Genomic DNA, 21166 nt, shown 5'->3' with positions numbered 1-21166 from the left:
AACACACCAAAAACAAAATAAACTGCCTAGCAACATGGATGCACCTGGACCGAGTGCAGAGGCCAACGCAAACCCCACAAGCCCCACAGACCACCAGCAAGGAACCCTGGGGTCGGGGAAGGGCAAGGAGAAGAGGAAGAGGAAGACAGGGTGCAGTCTGCCAGAAAACCAGATCAGCGTCACGGAGGTGACAGAACACTACCATCCACTGAACGTCAAAATGACAAATGTGAATGCAATTGGAGTGTCGAGGAGGTCAATGGAGGAGGCCACGAGGCGCTGGCATGATGTGAAAAGCCAAACCAAGCACAAACCAGCTGCCAACAGGAAGGCAGCAACGGCGACAGGAGGTGGGAGTCCTACGCCACAGAAGGAGCTGGAAGAAATGGAGGCCACAGGCATCAGTGTGGAGATGGTGCAAGGAGTTGGCAGTACGGACACAGCACAATAGGACCATACACAACAGCAACAGGGTGAGCAACGACCAGGGACTGGGGGGACCGGGGGAGATGGGCACAATGGCACACATGCATAACGATGTGTAGCACACTGCAGACCCACAATGACCCAGGATCATGTCCCTGATCCCTGTGGCACACTGCAGCACACAATCAAAGAAGCTGGAGAGGCACACGCTTATCTTCAAACTATAAAGTGTTTTGCTAAAACACATTTTTTTAAATCTTCAAATACAGCGTGCTACAGTGGGTGGCACGTGCTGCCTGAATTGTGCCTGAAGTGTACAATCAATATCAAGAGTCACTATGACTCATACCTCTGTGCACTATTGCTAAGGGTGTGATTACCATGAACACAATAACACATCTGAACAGACCAAATTGTGCAGTAAATGAAAAACCATTTGTATTGACAAAGAATTTAACAATACATTTACATATTGCATTATTGGACAAGATATATATGGAAAAATGACCTGAACGTAATCCAGAATTCAGATAATTTCAGGAAATTTGACATATTCAAATAACAGTGGTTGATTTCAATCCAGTAGCTTTAGTGATGCCCAATGCATTTTGGGCCGCAAACGGCCCGTCTTCAGGGGAAGAAATCTCTATGAAAGATGAATACAATGTGTAAGTATAAACAAATATGGTATGCAACATACAGAAGGCGAAATACATCATTACAAACAAGGGAACAACCAAAAATGGTTAGCCCGAGAATCAAAAAAAGGCCAGTGATTCATGGTAAACTTTTACAAAGAAATGCGAAGAAAAAGAGAGAAAGACCCTCCACCTGCATGTGAAAACTCAAAAAAATACTCACAGCAAAATCACTTTTAAAGCCACAAATCTACAAAGAAAAGCAAAAAATAACGTTGCTGAGCTGTCAAATAAAGAACAAAACTCCATGTTAAGGTGACCTTTAGATTGTGCGAACACATACCTTCAATAACGAGAAAACAGGCTGAAACGCCGTAGAGCCAAATCGAGCAAGGATCTACAACAACAGAACAAACATGAACTCAAACACCGTCCTAATACGAGATAACAAAAAAGGACTGCCAAATCGAGGGCCAAATAGTTACCGTTACGGAAGACAGACCAGACTACTCATCCGTGATGTCAGAGAGGACGGCCACACCTCCGACACCCTACAACAGCTCATGGACATCTTAGGGAACCCATCCCCAGGAGCAGGGCAGCCAAGCTACATAGAGGAGACCCCAGCCCCTGCACAGACCACACAGCAGGAAGCACCCGCCACCACGGCTGGCTCCCAACACTTCACCGAGGCACACATCGCATTCCAATGCCAGATGTCAGAATGACAAAAGGAGGTGGCCGAACAGGTGTGGGTGGGGTCAGAGCTCATGGAAGCCAAACTAGATCACATACGTGGGGACCACCTACACCCCACAAAGGAGACCCACACTGCGACAGAGACACATGCATTTGCCCATTTCCTGCAATGAACCGTGCCCAGAGCCCTGGAATGATCATTCACACACCCACACTGACCTCCTTACGACAGCCCAGGCCACTCCTCTTATGTTTTGAGTGGGTGACGACAAAGCTACATGTCCAAGGTCTCATCCGCTGCCAGCAGGGGACATGTTTGCGGCCACTTTACACAGCACAATGTAATGTTGCAGGGCCCGGGGCCCCCATGCATTCATTAAGACCACACGGACACACGCAGATATTTTGTGGGTCTGGCTACGGGCATGGGCACCTGGCCCCTTTATTGGCAGGGTCACATGAACACTGACGCCTGTGCTGGATCTGTGTGGGGTGAGTGCAATCCAGCCCGCAAGGAGTGGTTGGTGCTGGCAACAACTACAACAGTGGACACCATTAAAATGGAAACATAAAACACCAGCATTACAGAGAAAACTGCGGAGCATCATGTTGGTAGCAGGAGAAAGTACAGAGGTCACCCAATGAGCAAGCAGAAGTGTCCATGGGCTGTAGTGCACTGAGTTAGTGGCACCTGTAGTGCTGAGCAGGGTATCAGGTAGATGATGGCATCCACGACAGGTGTGAGCAACACTGGCAGTTTGGCAGTAAGACACTTCCGACTCTGGCTTTTGGCGTTTGGAGCTGGTCCTGGCGGTGGTGGTGTGTGTCCCCTGCTGTGATGCGACGCCCAGGCAGGTCAGGACTCGATTTGATGTGTAAGTCCTGGTGGACCACAGTTGAGGCCGGAGGCAGCGGACAGCGCAGGGCCACATACACTTGGCATCGATGACCCAAGGCCATCGTCTCAGAGGCCATCCAATATCTCATCAGACAGGGTCCCTGACTTGAGCTGCACAGAGTTAGTGGTCCCGGATGCACTGCGGCCGGCACAGGCACACTGCCACAGGACGGTGACTTGCGGTGCAGTGAGATGGGGCCACGCGAGCTCAGCGGGTCCTCATCGATGTCTGAGGTGAATGTGGCAGAGGGTTGTGGGGGACAGTGGAAGGTGTTCTCCAGGGCATGATGCAGAGGGTAGAAGTCGTCCGGAAGCAGCAAATGGAGGAGTGGAATGCGACTGCCTCGTTTTTGCCACCAAGTCAGTATCAACGACATGATGATGAAGACAACCCCCAGTCCATAGACTCAGTCGCCACCAAAGTTCAAACAGAATGTGTCCATGGATGTCGGGGAACAGACTTAGTGGAACAGGAGCTGAAAGGGGATGCAGTCTGCGATGAGGCCTGCACAATGATATAAAATCTGCCATTGATGGATCAGGACTGAGTTCTGAAAGTGTGACCTATTCGGCCGCACTGTAGGCCGGAGGCAGTGGTCAGCAGTGGCTCTCGATGCACAGAGTTAGTGACACTAGGGCAGTTGTCGGCAGTGTTCGATCGCCTCCGTAACGATGGTCCTTTTTTCCTCCTGACTGAAACGCGTCATCCTCTTACACCGCTCCTTGCATGCAATGATATGTACTCTGCCATTGAAAAATCAAGACTCAGTTCCAAATGTGTGACCTACTCGAGCGCAGTGTGGCTGGAGGGCAATAGTCCGCATGGGCCCACAGACACGTGTGTTTGGGATGCTATGCACAGACTTGGTGGCACCACATCGAAGGGAGTATAGTGACATAAAATCAGCCATAATTAATGTTCTCTGCCATAGTGCAATCAAGACTCAGTTCCAAATGTGTGACCTACTAGTGCGCTGTGTATGCCGGTGGAGTACGTCAACGAGCAAGGAGTACTGCGGGCCTGTGTCATGGATGCCGTGATCGTCTGAATAGGCTGCCAGGGTCACGGCACTCAGGCTTGGAGCTTGCACCGGCACATGGTGGGCCCTCTTCGACACAAGCTGGTGTCGGCAGGTGTGCATTGAGGCCTGGGTGCGCAGGGTCGGCAGGTCTGGTTCGGGGACCAGCGGCCTGGGGTGCAGCAGTCGCACAGGTTCGCAGGCAACACCGCTCATGGCGACAGCGTCTGCCTCGTGGTGGGGTGAGAGGTTGGGCATTCCGGAAGAGAACCAAGCCCAGAGCTATGTGGTTTTTATTCACACCCCTACGCTGGCCTGGCGTACACTGGGCCAGCCCACTCCGCTCACGCTTACAGGCGGGGACGTAACAAACTACATTTCCTGGATATTCCCCACTGGCTGGGGTGGCATGGTTGCGACCACTGTCCACTACACTCCATACACCAGCGGTGCATGTAGACATTGATATGTGTGTAGTCTGCATACTGCAGTCTGGCCATCACATCCACACCACACTTGGCATTGTGTAGCTTTGCATTCATGGGTCACTTGCCTCCTTCGCACATGCCTGGTTCCCACCTCTTCCCACAATCTGCTATTGTGTGGCTGAGGTGCCATGCCGTTGATGGCTTATGTACATGGCTGGCCCAGGTTGCCACAGTAAGTTGTGCTGTCGTGTCTGGTGGGTGGGTATGTTGTTGTGCATGTTGTATGTGAGTTTGTAAGGTGTGCATTCCCAGTGTTGTGAGTTGCATGATTGTGGAGTTGAGGTGTGTGGTGTGTTCATTTGGTACTTGCCAAAGAGCAGTGCATTTCCGTAGGTGCCAGCCTGGAAGTGCTGGTTGATGATGGACTGTCGGAAGATGTAGGAATCATGCCCACTGCCTGGGTGGTTGGTGTCGACGTTGGTGGGGATTCCCCGGTGGTCCACTGTTTCCTGCACATTGATGGAATACATGTACTTTCGGTTGCGGTTATTGTGTGCAGTGTTGCCAAGGTGCACAAGTAGGACATGTGTGCAGTCAATTTCCCACTGACAAGTGGGGGAAGACAGCTGTGGCAGAGACGCCTTGCTTGGTCTCCAGTTGATCCTGCGCATACGTATAGGTAGTGTGGTACCAAGCTGATGATGGCATCCAAGACAGTTGTGGGAAACTTGGATTGAGCTAGCTGTGAGACTCCTCCGACTCTGGCAGTTGTTGTTTGGAAGGTACCCGAGGCTGACATGTGCAGCATGGCCAGCAGCTTTGTCTGGGGTGGGATGTTGGTTGTTTGCTGTGTTGGTGCCGTCTGCCTGTGGGCAATGGTGGTCAGGATGCATAATATGGTTGTCCTTTTGAGCCTGTTGTGGGCACTGACATTCTCTGGTGTTGGATCTGTGAGGCTGGTACGTTTTCTGAAGGTCTGCTGTCTTTGTCTGCGCTGCCTCTGTGGTGGTCTGATGGGGGGGCAGGGGGGATGCGGGGGCGGTCCTGGGGGTGGTGGCGGTGAGTGTTGTGGCCCTGTTGGGGCTCCGAGCTGCATGATCAGTGGTTCCATGGCATCTGTTTGTCTTCAGGTGTGGCTGTGGTCTGGGCTCCCTTGTCTGGTGCCGGTTGTCGTCCGACTTTGCACCAGGTCAGAGCAGGTGTTAATTTCCTGCTGCTAACTCGCCTTATCGGATGTTTTGTGTTCTTATCGCCGATCTGGCTGGTTTTTGAGAATGTTGAGGTGTGGTGTTGTCGTGACTTTATGCATGGGAACGTCTACTCTGCATCTCATCAGCGATTGTTGCCGGGGTAATCCGTGGCGATGTTTTTTGAGGATGCTATCGCCGGAAAACTGGTGATATCGGCTGTTAGCACCAGCTTGTGAATTGGGCGATAACTTTATCATGACTTTGGATGTGTTAAAGGGCCGATAACTCGGCGATACCTCCTTGAGAATATGCCCCTTAATTTATAGTTCCTGGGTACATGTAGTTCCACTTTTCTAGTGGCTAATAAATAAATTAAATGTGCCAATTTGGTGTATGCCAATCTTACCATGTTTAAAGGAGACAGCACAAGCCCTTTAGCACTGGTTAGAAGAATCCTAATGCCTATGAAAATGAATTCAGAAAGCAGGAGAGGATAAGGCAAAATGTTAGGGGTGACCCGGCAGAGAAGGTCAAGTGATGTCATCCCTATTTTAAAGGCTGGCATCAGGTGTAAATATGGGACCTGCAGACCAACTCTTCAGTACACTCCTGAACCTGCGGAGGACCCCTATAGGGGCTGTCTTGTACCCCAGATGACTGCCCTGCTGCTTGAGGCCTATTTTGTACCTCTGGGACTGCTCTGCTGCTACCAGAGGACTGCTCCACTGCTTGAAGCTAGCCTTGTACTCTCATAGGGCTGCTCGGCTGAACAAAGCCTGCCTTGCTGCTTGAACCCAGGATTTACAGAGTGACTCCAAGGGCTAGTTGGCTGGACTTCTGTGTGAGATAAAGGGACATACCAAGCTCCAGAGACCTTGAACCCTACCCCTGGCCTCTGCTCGAGTGAGTTCTGACCAGTTCGGCAACCTTCTCTGTGGTGTGGAAGGTGCTGATCATGACTAACCCTAAAAGCTGGGATGTACATCATTTTTTACCAAAAAGTGGCCTGAGAACTAATAGAAGACTGGTACATACCTGTTGGCCATCTGCCCGAAGTGCTTCACCGGTTGGCCTGGCATCGCAGTAACTCCTTATATGTTCATCTCCACAGCAGCAAATCCTGTTCAGTGGGGCCTTCGAGCAACAGTATCTGGCTTCGTAAAGACCTCGTCGGCAGCAGTCTCAATCTTCATCCCTCTGGAGATTTTCAACTTCCAAAAAAAGTCAGAACATAGAAATCTTCACAGCAACTTCATCCAGCAGCTCCTTGACGAAGACGCCTCCTCCTCGGACACCGCCAGCTACCTTGCCCAACTGAGCTTTACCTTCTCAGGAATTTTTCTCCGGAATGTCCAAGTCCGAAGGAAAGCCAAGACCAGGCTCAATCCACCCCGTGTAGCTGAACTGCACTTCATCATGGCCAGTCTTAACTTTTGACTTTGTGCTGATCTCCTGCAACGTCAGTGTTTGGTGTTTTGATCTTTTAGGCTCTAGTTTTCACAAAAAACTTTAAAAATTCATAACTCTATTTCTATTGATTGGATTCAATTCATTTTGGTGTCATTTTATTTATTACACTTTGGGGCCGATTCCGATCCGGGTCGGAAGTGCACCAAACGCGATCCGGCCGGAAAAACTACGAGCCGTACGCATGTTTTTCGGCCACCTCGTACAGCTGTACGAGCGAGCAAGTACGATGCGAGTTACGTGAAATTCACAGACTGAGTCATTTCCGGATCCGAACCGCTCTGTACGTCTCGGTCGGAAGCTAACCGTGGCATGCAATGGATACGATTTACGACCGAGCCAGTGCGATCCACGCGTCGGACAGCCTGTGTGAGCTGGAGTGTCCGACTCGCAAAATGTCCGGGTGGTTGCCATTGGGGGTCCGTGTCAGACCCCTGGACACCTGCAGCCTTACAACTCGGACACAGGGGGAGACCCATGGGTCTCCCCAACACAGGCATGTACGGTATGGATGGCACTGACGCGTACCCACTGTAGGGGGCGCACTTGTCCGCGACTTCCCATTGAGACAATGGGAGCCCATGTTCGCGTCGTACGACCGGCTCCCATTGACTCCTATGGGAGTCCGACCGAACCGAGTCCGGCAGCATATGGCCGCATCGTACTCGCTCGGTCGGACTGCAGGCCTCCGGCTCGGTCGGAAAACACTCAGGATCTGGCTCGGTCGGAGTGCTTTCCGACCCGGATCAGAATCGGCACCTTTGCTGTATTTTCCTAAATTGGTGTGGGTTTTTTTGCGTTATGTTTTCACTTTAGTACTGTTTTTGTGCTGCATACGTGCTTAACACAGTCCCTCTAAGTTAAGCCTGGCTACTTTTGTGCCAAGCTACCAGAGGGTTAAGCACAGTTTAATTTAGTGACTTTTGTGGTTTACCCTGACAAGTAATGTGGTTGTTGCTTGAGTAGAGTTTACACCCCCCTCAACCAATCAGCCAATTTCCTAGAGGGTGACTAGTTTGAATTCTTCTTAGTGCCTTATAAATACTAAAATACAACACTTTTGACACAATCCAGATAAAGATTTTCATAGTTTTATTGCAATCCTTGTCATAAGTAGAGTATGTTTAACAATATAGGAGTATCAGTAGACAATCACTATATAACGAAAGGTGACCTGGCGTATACTCTGAGAAAAAAACAGATTGGGTCTTTTACTCAAGCCTCTCCTTTTGATTTGATTTTCACTCAAACCTTTCCTTTTAATTTGATCCTTTCACCTCCATCTCATTCCACAAAACCAGTACATTTGTAGTAACATGCATGCTCCATCCTTGCATATGCTTCAGGTGCCACCAGGTTTTCCACGCTATGCAATAACCCTTTTGTACCATAAAACATTGCAGTTATGTATAGAGTACCCTGTACCTTTAAGAACTTGTTATGAGCAAGCGAGCTCCTGCTTTGCAGAGCGAGCTCACTTGTCAAAAGTAAATGCATTCCAGTTGCTATGCTACTTTTTAAGTTATTGCTTTATGGCCCACACTGCTGTCCTGCATCGGTTGCTTATTCGAATCACTGACAGAATATCGAGAGACAGAAAATCGACCTACACAAATATCGACGCAAACATATCGAAGTCAAGAATATCGACATCCTATCTACATTATGGTAAGTACAAAAATATCTAAAAAATAATATCAATGTAAAAAATATTGTTTTTTTTTAAAGTTACAAAAATAATGTAAAATAAAGTAAATAATACATACAATTAAAATAAACATAGTTAAAAATATTTTAAAATGTTTAAAAATAACTAATATATATGTAATGTAAAAATACTTTTAAAATGTACATGTAATATATAATATAAATACTTACTTAATATTATTTTTAATAATTATTTTAATAACTTATAAATGGTTAAAAAATATATTATAAATTACAAATACATCGCTACACATAAAACATTAATATAAATAAAAATTAAATAAATATATAACAAATAAAAAAATACAAATATTTTTAATATTTTTAAAATTAATTATATACTACATTAACTAAAATAATACAAAAAATATTAGATAGTGGAGGGAATTAAATTACTATTCCAACTCCAAACAGTGCATCAGTAGGGAAAATGTTGGATAGCGTAGGGGTAAAAATTACTATTCCCACTCCAGTGAGTGCAACAGTAGGGAAAGTGTTGGATAGCGTAGAAGTTAAAATTACTATTCCCACTCCAGTGAGTGCAACAGTAGGGAAAGTGTTGGATAGCATAGGTGTAAAAAATACTATTCCCACTCCAGTGAGTGCAACATTAGGGAAAGTGTTGGATAGCGTAGGGGTAAAAATGACTATTCCCACTCCAGTGAGTGCAACAGTAGGAAAAGTGTTGGATAGCATACGGGTAAAAATTACTATTCCCACTCCAGTGAGTGCAACAGTAGAGAAAGTGTTGGATAGCGTAGGGGTAAAAATTACAATTCCCACTCCAGTGAGTGCAACAGTAGGGAAAGTGTTGGATAGTGTAGGGGTACAAATTTCTTTTCCCACTCCAGTGAGTGCAACAGCAGGGAAAGTGTTGGATAGCGTAGGGGTAAAAATTACTATTCCCACTCCAGTGAGTGCAACAGTAGGGAAAGTGTTGGATAGCTTAGGGGTTAAAATTACTATTCCCACTCCAGTGAGTGCAACAGTAGGGAAAGTGTTGGATAGCGTAGGGGTTAAAATTACTATTCCCACTCCAGTGAGTGCAACAGTAGGGAAAGTGTTGGACAGCGTAGGGGTAAAAATTATTATTCCCACTCCAGTGAGTGCAACAGTAGGGAAAGTGTTGGATAGCGTTAGGGTTAAAATTACTATTCCAACTCCAGTGATTGTAACAGTGTAGAAAATGTAGGATAGCATAGGGGTTAAATTAACATACTTATTAATTAAATATATATATATTTTTTTAAATAACATATTAATAATTAATTAAAAAAAATATTAATAATAAATACCAATACAATTAAATCAATATTTACTTAAATAACATTAAATTACACGCTACACAAAAAAGATAACTCAATTAATGTAATTATCAATTAATCTATTAATAAAAATTAAATACCAATTAATAATTAATTAGCTATAAATTAATTAACAATAACAATAAGTAAATCATAATAATACATTAATTATAATAATATAATTATAAACTAATCAATTAATTCCAATTATTGATGACCAATTATTAATTAATTTACAATGAATTAATAATCATTAAAAATTCAATAAAATATATGAATTAATTAATTATAATTAAATTACTTCCCACCCTATTCCCCTATAAACCCACAACCCACTACACATAAAAAATAACATGTTTAATTTAATTATCAATTAATCAATTAATAAAAATGAATCACCAATTAATATTTAATAAACAATACATTATTTAGCAAGAACAATAAATAAAAAACAATGCACTAATCATAATTAATGTATAAGTTAATCAATTAATATACACGAATTACCAATTAATAATTAATTAACAATAACTTCATAATCAATAAAAATAAATAAAACATATTATTCATTCATTATTATTAAATTACTTCCCACCCTATTCCCCTATAAACCCACAACCTGCTTTGATACTAAAACGCAAAATGTACTTTAAAAAAGTACAAATTTCTAAACATTTAATAGATATATTAAAAAATAATTAAAACTATTACAAAAAATGTTAAACACATACATATAAAATACATACTAAAATACATAACACTAATATAAATATTGATATTATTACCCACGATATTTTTGCTAATGATATTACTTACCTCGATATTACTAACTTCGATATAAAAAAAAACTATATTACCTACCTTAAAGTCAATATTCTGGTCACCGATATTCTTGACTTCGATATTCTGTCCCTACGATATTTCTAACTCGATATTAGTGTAGGTCGATAATAAAAAATCGATAATATGACTGCATACCTCTCATTCTTCGTTGGGCGTCTGATGCCTGAGGACAGGCTGCTTGTGGCTCCTTATTTATTACCTTGTACTTCACAAAATATAAGCTGTACTTATCTCTGCTTGGCTCCTGAAGTCTCTATGTAACAAACCCTTTCTGAATCACCTACACATTAAAGACTGGTGTGTAAATCTGCAGTGTGAAAGATATGCTTAAATTGTTACTGCCAGTGGTGCAAATGTGACCCTCTGTAAACATCCAAAGGGCCAAAGAGAACTGGGCAGACTTTCTGCCTTATTTAGAGTTTGGCACACAGGTAACCTTGTCACAAACGTAGCAGATGTCATGTCTGCCATTTTAACAGTGCTTTATATCCTATGGCATTTGCAATATGGTGGAAGGGATATCCTCCAGTTTTGTGACAGAGTTACAGGTTCACCAAACTCTAAATCAGGCCCGTGTATTTGAAATCTCAGATATTTAATTATTCATATACATGTGTACAACTAAAAACATTGACTCAATAAAATAAAAAATGTTTCTATCATATTTTCTTCCATAGGTTATAAAATGCAAGGCAGCAATTGCCTGGGAGCCCAATAAACCTCTGTCTATAGAAGAGATAGAGGTCGCCCCACCAAAGGACCATGAAGTGCGGATTAAGGTGAGGAGAGAATTTTCAACAATTTCTACCCTCTTTAGGCCTTACTTCCACATGAGATTTCAAAGGTGAAAGCATTGTTTTCTCAGTTTATTACTCTGTTTGAATGACACACGTTGCCTCACATCTATTTCTGATGGACTTTATATAAAGGGTTGACAGTTGATAAAAACAAGGTCCAATATGCTGCAGATCCTAATTTTGATTTCCAAAGCGATAAAAAATTAAATCTGGATGCAGTTTCCTACCAAGGTCAGACCTGTGCTTGCTGGAACGAGCTAGGTGGTTTTGTTCAGACACTCTAGACCATTGGTCGGTCACTTCAGGAGTTTAGCCTACTGCAAAAGACTAGAGTTCTAATGATTGGTAGAGGGGCAGGCCAAAGAGAGTTGGGCACGTTAGCCTCTTCCAATATGTTCTCTGCTGTAGACATGGTTTGGAGACTGTAGAGTTTTGCCTGGTCCTAATTATTTCTTGTGTCAATATAGGGACTAAGGAGCATATTTATGAGAGCTTTGTGTTCTGCTTGCACCACACAATGTCGTACGTGTATGATGCAATGCTCTAAGTCATATTTATGATGCCACTCAAAGCCACTTTGTGTGGCTTAGAATGGCTTTACAAATGTGGAGTAATGCAACGCAGTGCAAACCGCTGTGCTACATTACTCTGCACAAGCGAGGAATTCCATGGGTGTTGCGGTGGGTGCTCCTACGCAAATCCCATGGTTTTTGAAGAATTTCCAGATTTATCAAACCTGGTAAACCTGGGAATGTGCCAAAAAGATACACCTCCCCAGTTGAGGCGTAATGAGGAGAAGTATCTTCATTTCCCCTTGTTTTCTTCCCCTTTTTATGTGTGCGGCATTCTGCAGCACAAATAGAAAGAGGAAACACCTCTATGGATTGTTTTTGTGCAGGAAGGTGCTATTTCTTGCACAAAAACAATCCTGTCTACAACACAGGAACCTTTGCATCATGGTGCAAGGGTGCCTGCATTGGTGCTAGGTTGCTGAAACGGCGCTAGCACAGGGGAAAAGGACTGTAATGCACCATATTGGATTAATACAGTGCATTCCTATCCTTTCCTTGTGATGCAGGGCAATGCAGCAAGGTAGCGTGCTGCACTGTCCTGCGCGACAATTCCTGTAAATATGTTGCTAGTTCTTTAGACTGAATCCCTTGGACATGGCATACACTATGTTTAACTTCGTATCACATAAAGCCAGTGGAGTGATTTAAATATGGTAGGTATGTTTTATTTTCATGGTTGTCATACTTTCCAGCTACCGGGACTTTATTTGTATAATGATGAGTTCCGGTGACCAAAATGTTTCTAAGAAACCTATGGCTTCTTTCACCACCCTATCCCACACTTTATCTCACTCTTGCAGATTATTTTTCACCTCTGCTTTCTCGCTCTGTCATTGCTTTTCCGCCTTTCTCTTCCTCCTTTTTCTCCTTTTCTCCCTTCTCTGCCTTTCTCTCTCTTCTTCGGGGTCAAAGTCTGATGATTAAAAATGAGTGGCTGTCTTCAAACATGAATAACCGTGGGCACCTCCTACGACCAACAGCTCAAATTAAAATTGCCACTTTCCTTGCTTTTTTTAAATTTTTTGTTATTAGCTGTTTTTTAATTGTTTTAAGGTAATGCTATGAATGTAATGTGGCATTACCTGTGTGAGGGAGGAATAGCACCCTTCATATTTCCATACAATGGCTAGCCAGATAGAGTGGGTGTTTGCTATTTAAATGTCAATTCCCTTATCTACAATGTTTACTTCTAGGGAGCCGGCTAGATTTGTGTGATTTGTTTTTGACCTGAGGGCGAGACTTACAACAGGGAGGAATCTATGTAAAAGGTGGATTGTTCCTGTTTCTGCCAACAACCATTAGCACCTCTCTTCCACCTGTATAAAAGGCCGGGAAGCTTTAATGGACCCAGAAGTATAACTTAACATTGATCTAGGATTTGGAAGCGCACACCTGGAAGTGAAACTACTGTAATACACATAACCTGAGTTTGTGGCACATGTACACATGAATAAAGCTGAAAAGCGCGTTTTCATGGATGGACATATTATATGATTTGAAACAGCTATAAATGTTCAAGATGGGAGTCTGACTGACTTTATGCTTTTCAGCAGTTACTCTGCAGCCAAGGTCTGAATACTGATTGAATGTACTAGCCTTTAAAAAAAACAACTAAATAAAAATGATGGGAAGCTTGGATTTGCTATATTTGACATTCATTCAGTTTTATCACAGGGTGGAATCAGTTGTTTTGAGAACATGTTTAGAGCTCCCTGATTTTTTAAGAACTAATACACTGTCTAACTTCTATGTCCTTCAGGTGTACTTTATTCACCTCAGCCATTCAACCATCCCGTGGCAACTGACCAATATGAAATATCAACAACATTCTCTTAGTTCTAATCGAACCGTCTATTCTACTATGTCATAGCACACTCCCCTCATTTGCACGGGGTGCTCTCCTTGTATGCTCTGAGTAGCACTCACGTATCCACCTCTGTTTCAGTACCATATGCAGAGTTTCCACTGGTTTCACAGTAGTAAATGACAATTGTCTACTTCAAAATCCATAGAGCCCGACTTTTGGAATCAGCATTTTAGCTTTACGTGGACGGTTGTCAATTTTTCCACACATACTCTTGGCATGCTGTCTTGAATTGGCTGATTGGAAAGAAGCATTTGGTAAGGAAAGCTAGATGAAAAAAGTCATTTTAAAAAACGAATTACATTACATCAAGTAAAACTATAAAACATAGACCTACTCTAGGCTGATGCCAAATACCTTTAGCATAAAAGACAATTTAAAAAAAAATCTATGAATTCAGAAATGGCTAAGGTTTTCCAAAACCTGTAGCTAGTCAACGAAAACTATGCTCTGAAATATGTGGTCGGCATTATAAATTTACATCACACACTTACATTTACATCAGGATCATAATGATGGATTTGTACTACACATCCGCTGGTAAACCGACTTCTAAAACCGTCACAAAAACCTGATGGAGCAAGAACAAAGGCAAAATAAGCATTTTAATGCTAATTACTTTCAATGCAATTGAATGTTTTGTAAAGTGCTGCCTGCAGCATTGCATTTTCTTCAGTACGTTTGGCATTTCAATCATTTGGAGGCACTGGGGAGTGACCTTCATGTATTGCTTGTTCTGCTTTGCTGCCTCTGACTGTATTTTTTGTCCTGTCTTTGCCTGTTCCTAGCCCCCTCACCCCGCTTCCCAGTGCCCCCTTTTTCATTCTGTATCCCTCGCCGCTCCTCTTCCCGTCCCCGCTCCCGCCACTGCTCCCCTGCTGCCCGCCCCCTTTTTTCCTTCTGTTCCTCGTTCCCGCAACCCAGTCGCCGCCCCGCTCCCGCCTCCCAACTGCTCCTCCCTACAACTTGGCCTTATATGGAGGACGCCGCGCGGCAGTGAGTGCAACCCCTGACCCTGCTTGCAGGCCAGGTCGCTCCCCACACCGCACAGCTCATCCTGTGTGTCTGTGACTCCCTCGCGCTGCCGCCCTCTGCCGTGAGTTCTCTGCTGGTGGGCTCATTCTGTCATTGTACTGCTTGTTCTGCTTTGCTGCATCTGACTGTATTTTCTGTCCTGTCTTTGCCTGTTCCTAGCCCCCTCACCCCGCTGCCCAGTGCCCCCTTTTTCATTCTGTACCCCTCGCCGCTCCTCTTCCTGTCCCTGCTCCCACCGCTGCTCCCCTGCAACCCGCCCCCTTTTTTCCTTCTGTTCCCCATTCCCGCCGCCCATTCGCCGCCCCGCCTCCCAGCTGCACCTCCCTCCCACTTCGCCTTAAAAGGAGGACGCAGCGCGGAAGCGCAGCGGGCGCGCTGTTGGTGCGCCGAAGGCGCTCCAAAGGCAAGCCCGTCTGCGCCCGTCCATGCCTGGACCGCGCCCGGCGCCAGGACCCCTGGACCCCGCCACCGCCAGGACGCCAGACTCCGATACGACGCCAGCACTCTCCTCGCACTCAACGCCGGACGAAACCACTGCTGCTACCAGGCCACCCCGAAACGCACCCACGGACCTTTCACGTGCCGCACCTGCAGCTTCACCTGCGACAGAGCTAACAAACCTCCCAGGACCAGACCCAACCACCTTTGCTGCATACTCCTCAACACCTGCTCCGCACGCAAACACGCAGTCGAGCTCTGGGACCTGCTCAACACCTCCGCCCCAGACGTTGCCTTCCGGAGCGAGACGTGGTGGAACGACTCCTCGGCGCCCGACATCGCCATTGCCATCCCGAACGGCTACAAGGTCACCCGCAGGGACCGCACCAATGGTATTGGAGGAGGAATAGCCATCGTCCACAAGTCCACCCTCAAGGTATCCACAGACAGAGACGACACCCTCAGCACCGCCGAGCACCTGCACTTTCGGATCCACACTGACCCCAACACTACCCTCAGAGGAACCCTCGTCTACAGACCCCCCGGACCCCGGGCAAAGTTCTGCGACTCCATTGCCGACCTGGCCAGCACACACGCACTCGCCTCTATGGACTACATCCTCCTTGGGGACCTCAACTTCCACCTCGAGAACAACAGCGACACCAACTCCACCACCCTGATCGACAACCTCACCAACCTCGGCCTCAGACAACTCGTCACTGCACCCACCCACGCCGCCGACCACACGCTTGACCCCGTCTTCTCCACCAGCACCCACGTCGCCTTCAACACCACCACCGAACTCCACTGGACCGACCACTGATGCATCCACTTCACCTTCAAGAAACCAACCACCCACCACCGCACCCAACCGCTCCCCCGCCGCTGCTGGAGCAAAGTCACAGGAGACCAGCTGACCACCACCCTCGCCCAGAACCCACCCACCGACCCCACCGACCCAGACGCCGCGGCACACAGCCTCAGACAGTGGATCGACGACTGCGCCAACACCCTCGCCCCGCTCAAGAAATTCCAGAACAGCCGCACCAGCAAGAAAGCCACCTGGATCACCGCAGAGCTCCAGACCTCCAAACGTGCATGCCGAAAACTGGAGAAGAAATGGCTCCTCGAACGTACCCCGGACAGCCACGCAGCCCACAAGGACGCCACCCGCAGACATCACCACCTCATCAGACTAGCCAAGAGATCCTCCTTCAAAGACCACCTGGACAACAACGCACACGACAGCAAAGAGCTCTTCAGCATCATGAAGGAACTCTCCAACCCCAGCGCCAACACCAATGACATCCCGCCATCACAAGAACTGTGCGACTCACTGGCCACCTTCTTCCACCGCAAGATCGCTGACATCCACGCAAGCTTCAACACCACAGCCGTTCCGACTACGCCAGACCCCACTGCTACAAAAACCACCCGCACCAACCGTCTGACCTCCTGGTCCAACGTCAACGACGACGAGACACGCAAAATCATGAACTCCATCCACTCAGGATCACCATCGGACCCCTGCCCACACCACGTGTTCAACAAAGCAGTCGCAGCTATCGCACCCCAGCTACGGAAGGTCATCAACATCTCCTTCGAGACAGCGACATTCCCGAAAAGCTGGAAGCACGAAGAAATCAACACCCTCCTCAAGAAGCCCAAGGCAGACCCCAAGGACCTCAAGAACTTCCGGCCCATCTCCCTGCTCCCGTTCCCGGCGAAGGTCATCGAGAAAATCGTCAACATACAACTGACCCGCCACCTCGAGGACAACGACATCTTAGACCCGTTTCAGTCCGGATTCAGACGAAACCACAGCACCTAGACAGCCCTCATCGCTGCCACAGACGACATCAGACGCCAACTGGATAATGGCAAAACGTCAGCCCTCATCCTTCTAGACCTGTCAGCCGCCTTCGACACAGTTTGCCACCGCACACTAAAGACATGCCTCCAAGAAGCCGGAATCCAAGAGAAGGCCCTCGAGTGGACCACGTCCTTCCTCTCCGGCAGAACCCAAAGCGTCCGCCTCCCACCCTTCCGCTCCGAAGCCACCGACATCATCTGCGGCGTCCCCCAGGGCTCATCTCTCAGCCTGATGCTGTTCAACGTCTACATGGCCCCCCTCGCACAAGTGGCCCGCCATCACGACCTCAACATCATCTCCTACGCCAACGACACCCAGCTCATCCTCTCCCTCACCAAGCACCCGCACACCGCCAAAACCACACAAAACCCCCTCAGCCTGGGACGACTCTTGGTGGTCGACCACGCTGGGAACAGCACCGACACCCACCGACCATGCACGCAACCTAGGATTCATTCTCGACTCCTCCCTCACCATGTCAAAACAGGTCAGCGCCGTCTCCTCCTCCTGCTACAACACCCTCCGCATGCTCCGCAGGATCTACAGGTGGATCCCGACCGACACAAGAAGAACAGTGACACAGGCCCTCGTCAGCAGCAGACTGGACTACGGCCAACGCACTCTACGCAGGAATTCCAGCCAAACACCTGCGTCAACTACAACGCATCCAAAACGCTTTCGCCCAACTGATCCTCAACATCCCCCGCCGCAGCCACATCACCCCCCACCTGAGAGACCTACGCTGGCTTCCCAGCGACAAGAGGATCACCTTCAAGCTCATCACCCACGCACACAAGGCACTCCACAACACCGGGCCAACCTACCTGAACAGCAGACTCAGCTTCTAAACCCCCACCCGCCAGCTCCGATCAGCCAGCCTCGCGCTCGCCGCTGTTCCCCGCATCCAACGAAAGACCTCCGGTGGCAGATCCTTCTCCTACCTCGCCGCCAAGACCTGGAACACCCTCCCGACCCACCTACGGCAGACCCAAGACCTTCTCACCTTCAGAAGACTCCTCAAGACCTGGCTCTTTGAGCAGTAGCAGCACCCCTCCCCCCCTCAGCGCCTTGAGACCCTCACGGGTAAGTAGTGCGCTATACAAATACTCTGATTGATTGATGTCTGTAGGTACATAATATAGGCGTTTCTTTATGCTCAGGACACAATAGAGAGTTTTCAGGAATATCCATTTGTAATTTGTTTGAGAGCACCGCTAAGACCACGAGAGGGGCTCCTACGAATGGCAGGAAGCTGTTGCAGGATGCCTCCAGTGGACTGAGTGAGTGAAAAGCTGAATTCCTTCATTAATTGTGTACCGGAGTGTGGTAAACTCGCCTGTGGAGAAGTTATGTTTCAAGAGAATGGTTTTGTGTTCTATTCGCACTCATTGATGATTTTTTTGAGTCCTGAGGGACAGCTCAAAGATTTCTCATAGTGTAGAGCACGTAAAATTAAGGTCCTTTTACCTTCCTTCCTTGACTTGTTGCTTTTTATGAGTTTTTGTATTTCAAGTCTTCTTGGATCTGGATCTTTGCTAAAAGCATGTACTTTAGTTGTATTGTGATTAATTATGCTAGCTATAGTCATCTGAGTTTTTTCCAACTTCTAGGATTTAAAATGGAATGTATTGTGATTTGTTTTACGTTTTCCGACAGCGTTTTGAATGTGATAAGCTTTGCACTTAAGTTTAAGACCTTGATCGAAATAAATGTAAAGCTGACACTGACCTGCAACATAGAGCAACATCTATTTGCAGAAACTGCCACGACGGCAGTTCCTGACTATGCATTATAAATATAAATTAGAAATGACTACCTGCTTCGCGACCATTTATAAATTTGGCGGATGTCCTCCACTAGGGGGATGGAGTAATTTACTCCATCCCCCCCGCATAACGACAGGCCGTCCGCCAAATTATAATGAGGCCGTAAGTTCTTCCAACAATATCCCCAAAAAATACTTTTTCCATGTTATTGGAGTGTTTTTCATCACCATTTCTCATAATTTTGAATGCTTGTCAAATATTCAAATACCTACAATATTACACACACATTTCTCTCTAGCTATTAAATATTGGTTGATAAATCTGTACAAATAACCCTGTTTCACTTGAAAAAAAGGCATTTCTAGTTTGTTAAGTAGTTTTCATTGTAGTAAATGGAAAGCAGCAAAAAAGTTACCAGTGTTAAGTTTGATTACATTTTGTTAGGTCAAGTTGTAAATGTCGATACTGTGACAGTAAACCTCACATTTAAAGAGAGATCAGTCAGTGTAGGTTTGGTCTCGACCATAGACAAAAAGGTTTACATTTTCCGCATGTTGGGGTGTTTTTGCAGTTTTTCCGGACAGTCTCATCACCAGCATGTCCAAACCAAAGGATACTTCACGCCACCCTTGACGCCATTAGTCCCCTACTGAGTTTAGCAGATTCCATTTATTCTCTGATAAAACCGTGTACTACAGGCCCATGAAACTTGGCTTTGCACTATGTCAAACCTATTGCTTCTGTGACTCAATATCATATATATTAATATGCTGGCATCTTTCCTGCATTTACCTTGACAGATTTTGGCCACTGGAATTTGCCGCTCTGATGATCACGTGCTCAAAGGTTTATTAAGTGGCACAAAATTTCCAATCATTGTGGGCCATGAAGCATCTGGGATTGTTGAGAGCATTGGAAAAGGAGTGACCACAGTAAAACCAGGTGAGGCCAAAATGCACCCACATGACTTTACGGCACGAATGCACTGAGTGAAAAATAATACAGTGCAATTGTACCTTACAGTGACCGCAGCGAGCCATCTTTGCGTATTTCACACTTTAGTTTATCATTATTTATCACTTTATTGTATCTAGTTCTCACAAACATTTCACTATCTTGCTACTTTTGTTCTTGAAAGAAGTAATTTTGAAGTTACCTAAGCCATTGTGGCTTTTGTGGGCCTGATCCATAGGTATATTAAAAATAAAAACAATCTCAATAAAGATTAGACTCAGATTAACTAATTAGATACATTTTAAGGCATGGGCAATTGACCTGGGTCTCCACTTTCTAAGGGGCTTTTGTGTTAAAGTAAGTGGGACAGTCTAAATTCCTATCATAACGTTGCTAATAATACAACAGCTTACTTGACTAAGTTGACAGCTCAGCAAGCTTAACAAAAACTCAGGATCAGCCCCAAAAACTGTGCTGCACTGCAGGAAAAGGAAACGGAAATATGGCACTCTTCTCCCCTTTCCGTAGTGTGGTGCTGAAATCAGTTGCCGTGCACCACGGAGACACCTTTGCGCCATGGTGTCTCTGTGAGTCTAGCATAGGTTTTGTACTGGAAGGCTACCCTTTCAGTACAAAATACTATGAAGAGACTGACTTTTACCGTTTTCCCTCTTTGTCTGTGTGCTGTAAAGTGCAACACATGGAAAAGTAAGGAGAAATGAAAGCATTTCTACATCCTTGCGCCTACTTCAAAAGGGCACCGTTTTCTGATGCTAAACCCTAACTACTTTATTTAGTCAATAGGGTTTAATGTCAGAAACCTTGAGTGGTTGCATGGGAACACCCATGCTCCACCCATGGTACGCTCCCTTGGCGCTAAGTAATGCAAAGCAGTGTTATGCACGACTTTGTGTTACTTTCATGTTATTTCCAGAGATAAACATGTAGCACTGGAAAGTAAATTAGAAAAAAAAGATTTTGCGCTGAAGTCAATTTTCACCACAGTGTTGTAATGTGGGGCAAAATATTGTTTGTGCTGGAAAGATTTCTTTTTCTCAATACAAATAGTAGACTACATTGCATTGCTTTGCACAACCTTGCATTAACAGAGTGCTACCTGTGTATAACTTGGGCAGACTAGTTTTTAACACACTGCCCATTCTACAAAGATAGTCAGACTGGACTTTGTGCAAAAAAATAATGCCTTCTTGAAGTAGGTGCTAACACAGAGAAATGTTTTCATTTCAC

General features: G+C 45.8%; 1 protein-coding gene across 1 annotated transcript in view; it reads left to right on the top strand.

The window, feature by feature from the left end:
* LOC146866270 (alcohol dehydrogenase 1-like) overlaps nt 1-21166 on the top strand; it is a 300864-nt gene that overhangs the window by 10434 nt on the left and 269264 nt on the right. Inside the window, exons 2-3 of the mRNA XM_085635173.1 lie at nt 11297-11398; nt 19765-19906. Of these exons, the coding sequence (XP_085491299.1) occupies nt 11297-11398; nt 19765-19906 (244 nt within the window). The remainder of the gene's footprint in view (nt 1-11296; nt 11399-19764; nt 19907-21166) is intronic.

Source organism: Triturus cristatus, chromosome 2_1 (genome assembly GCF_964204655.1).
Source record: "Triturus cristatus chromosome 2_1, aTriCri1.1, whole genome shotgun sequence".
In the NCBI taxonomy this organism is placed as follows: Eukaryota; Metazoa; Chordata; class Amphibia; order Caudata; family Salamandridae; genus Triturus; species Triturus cristatus.
Note: the sequence above shows the minus strand (reverse complement) of the source record. Positions and strands in the feature narration are given on the sequence as shown.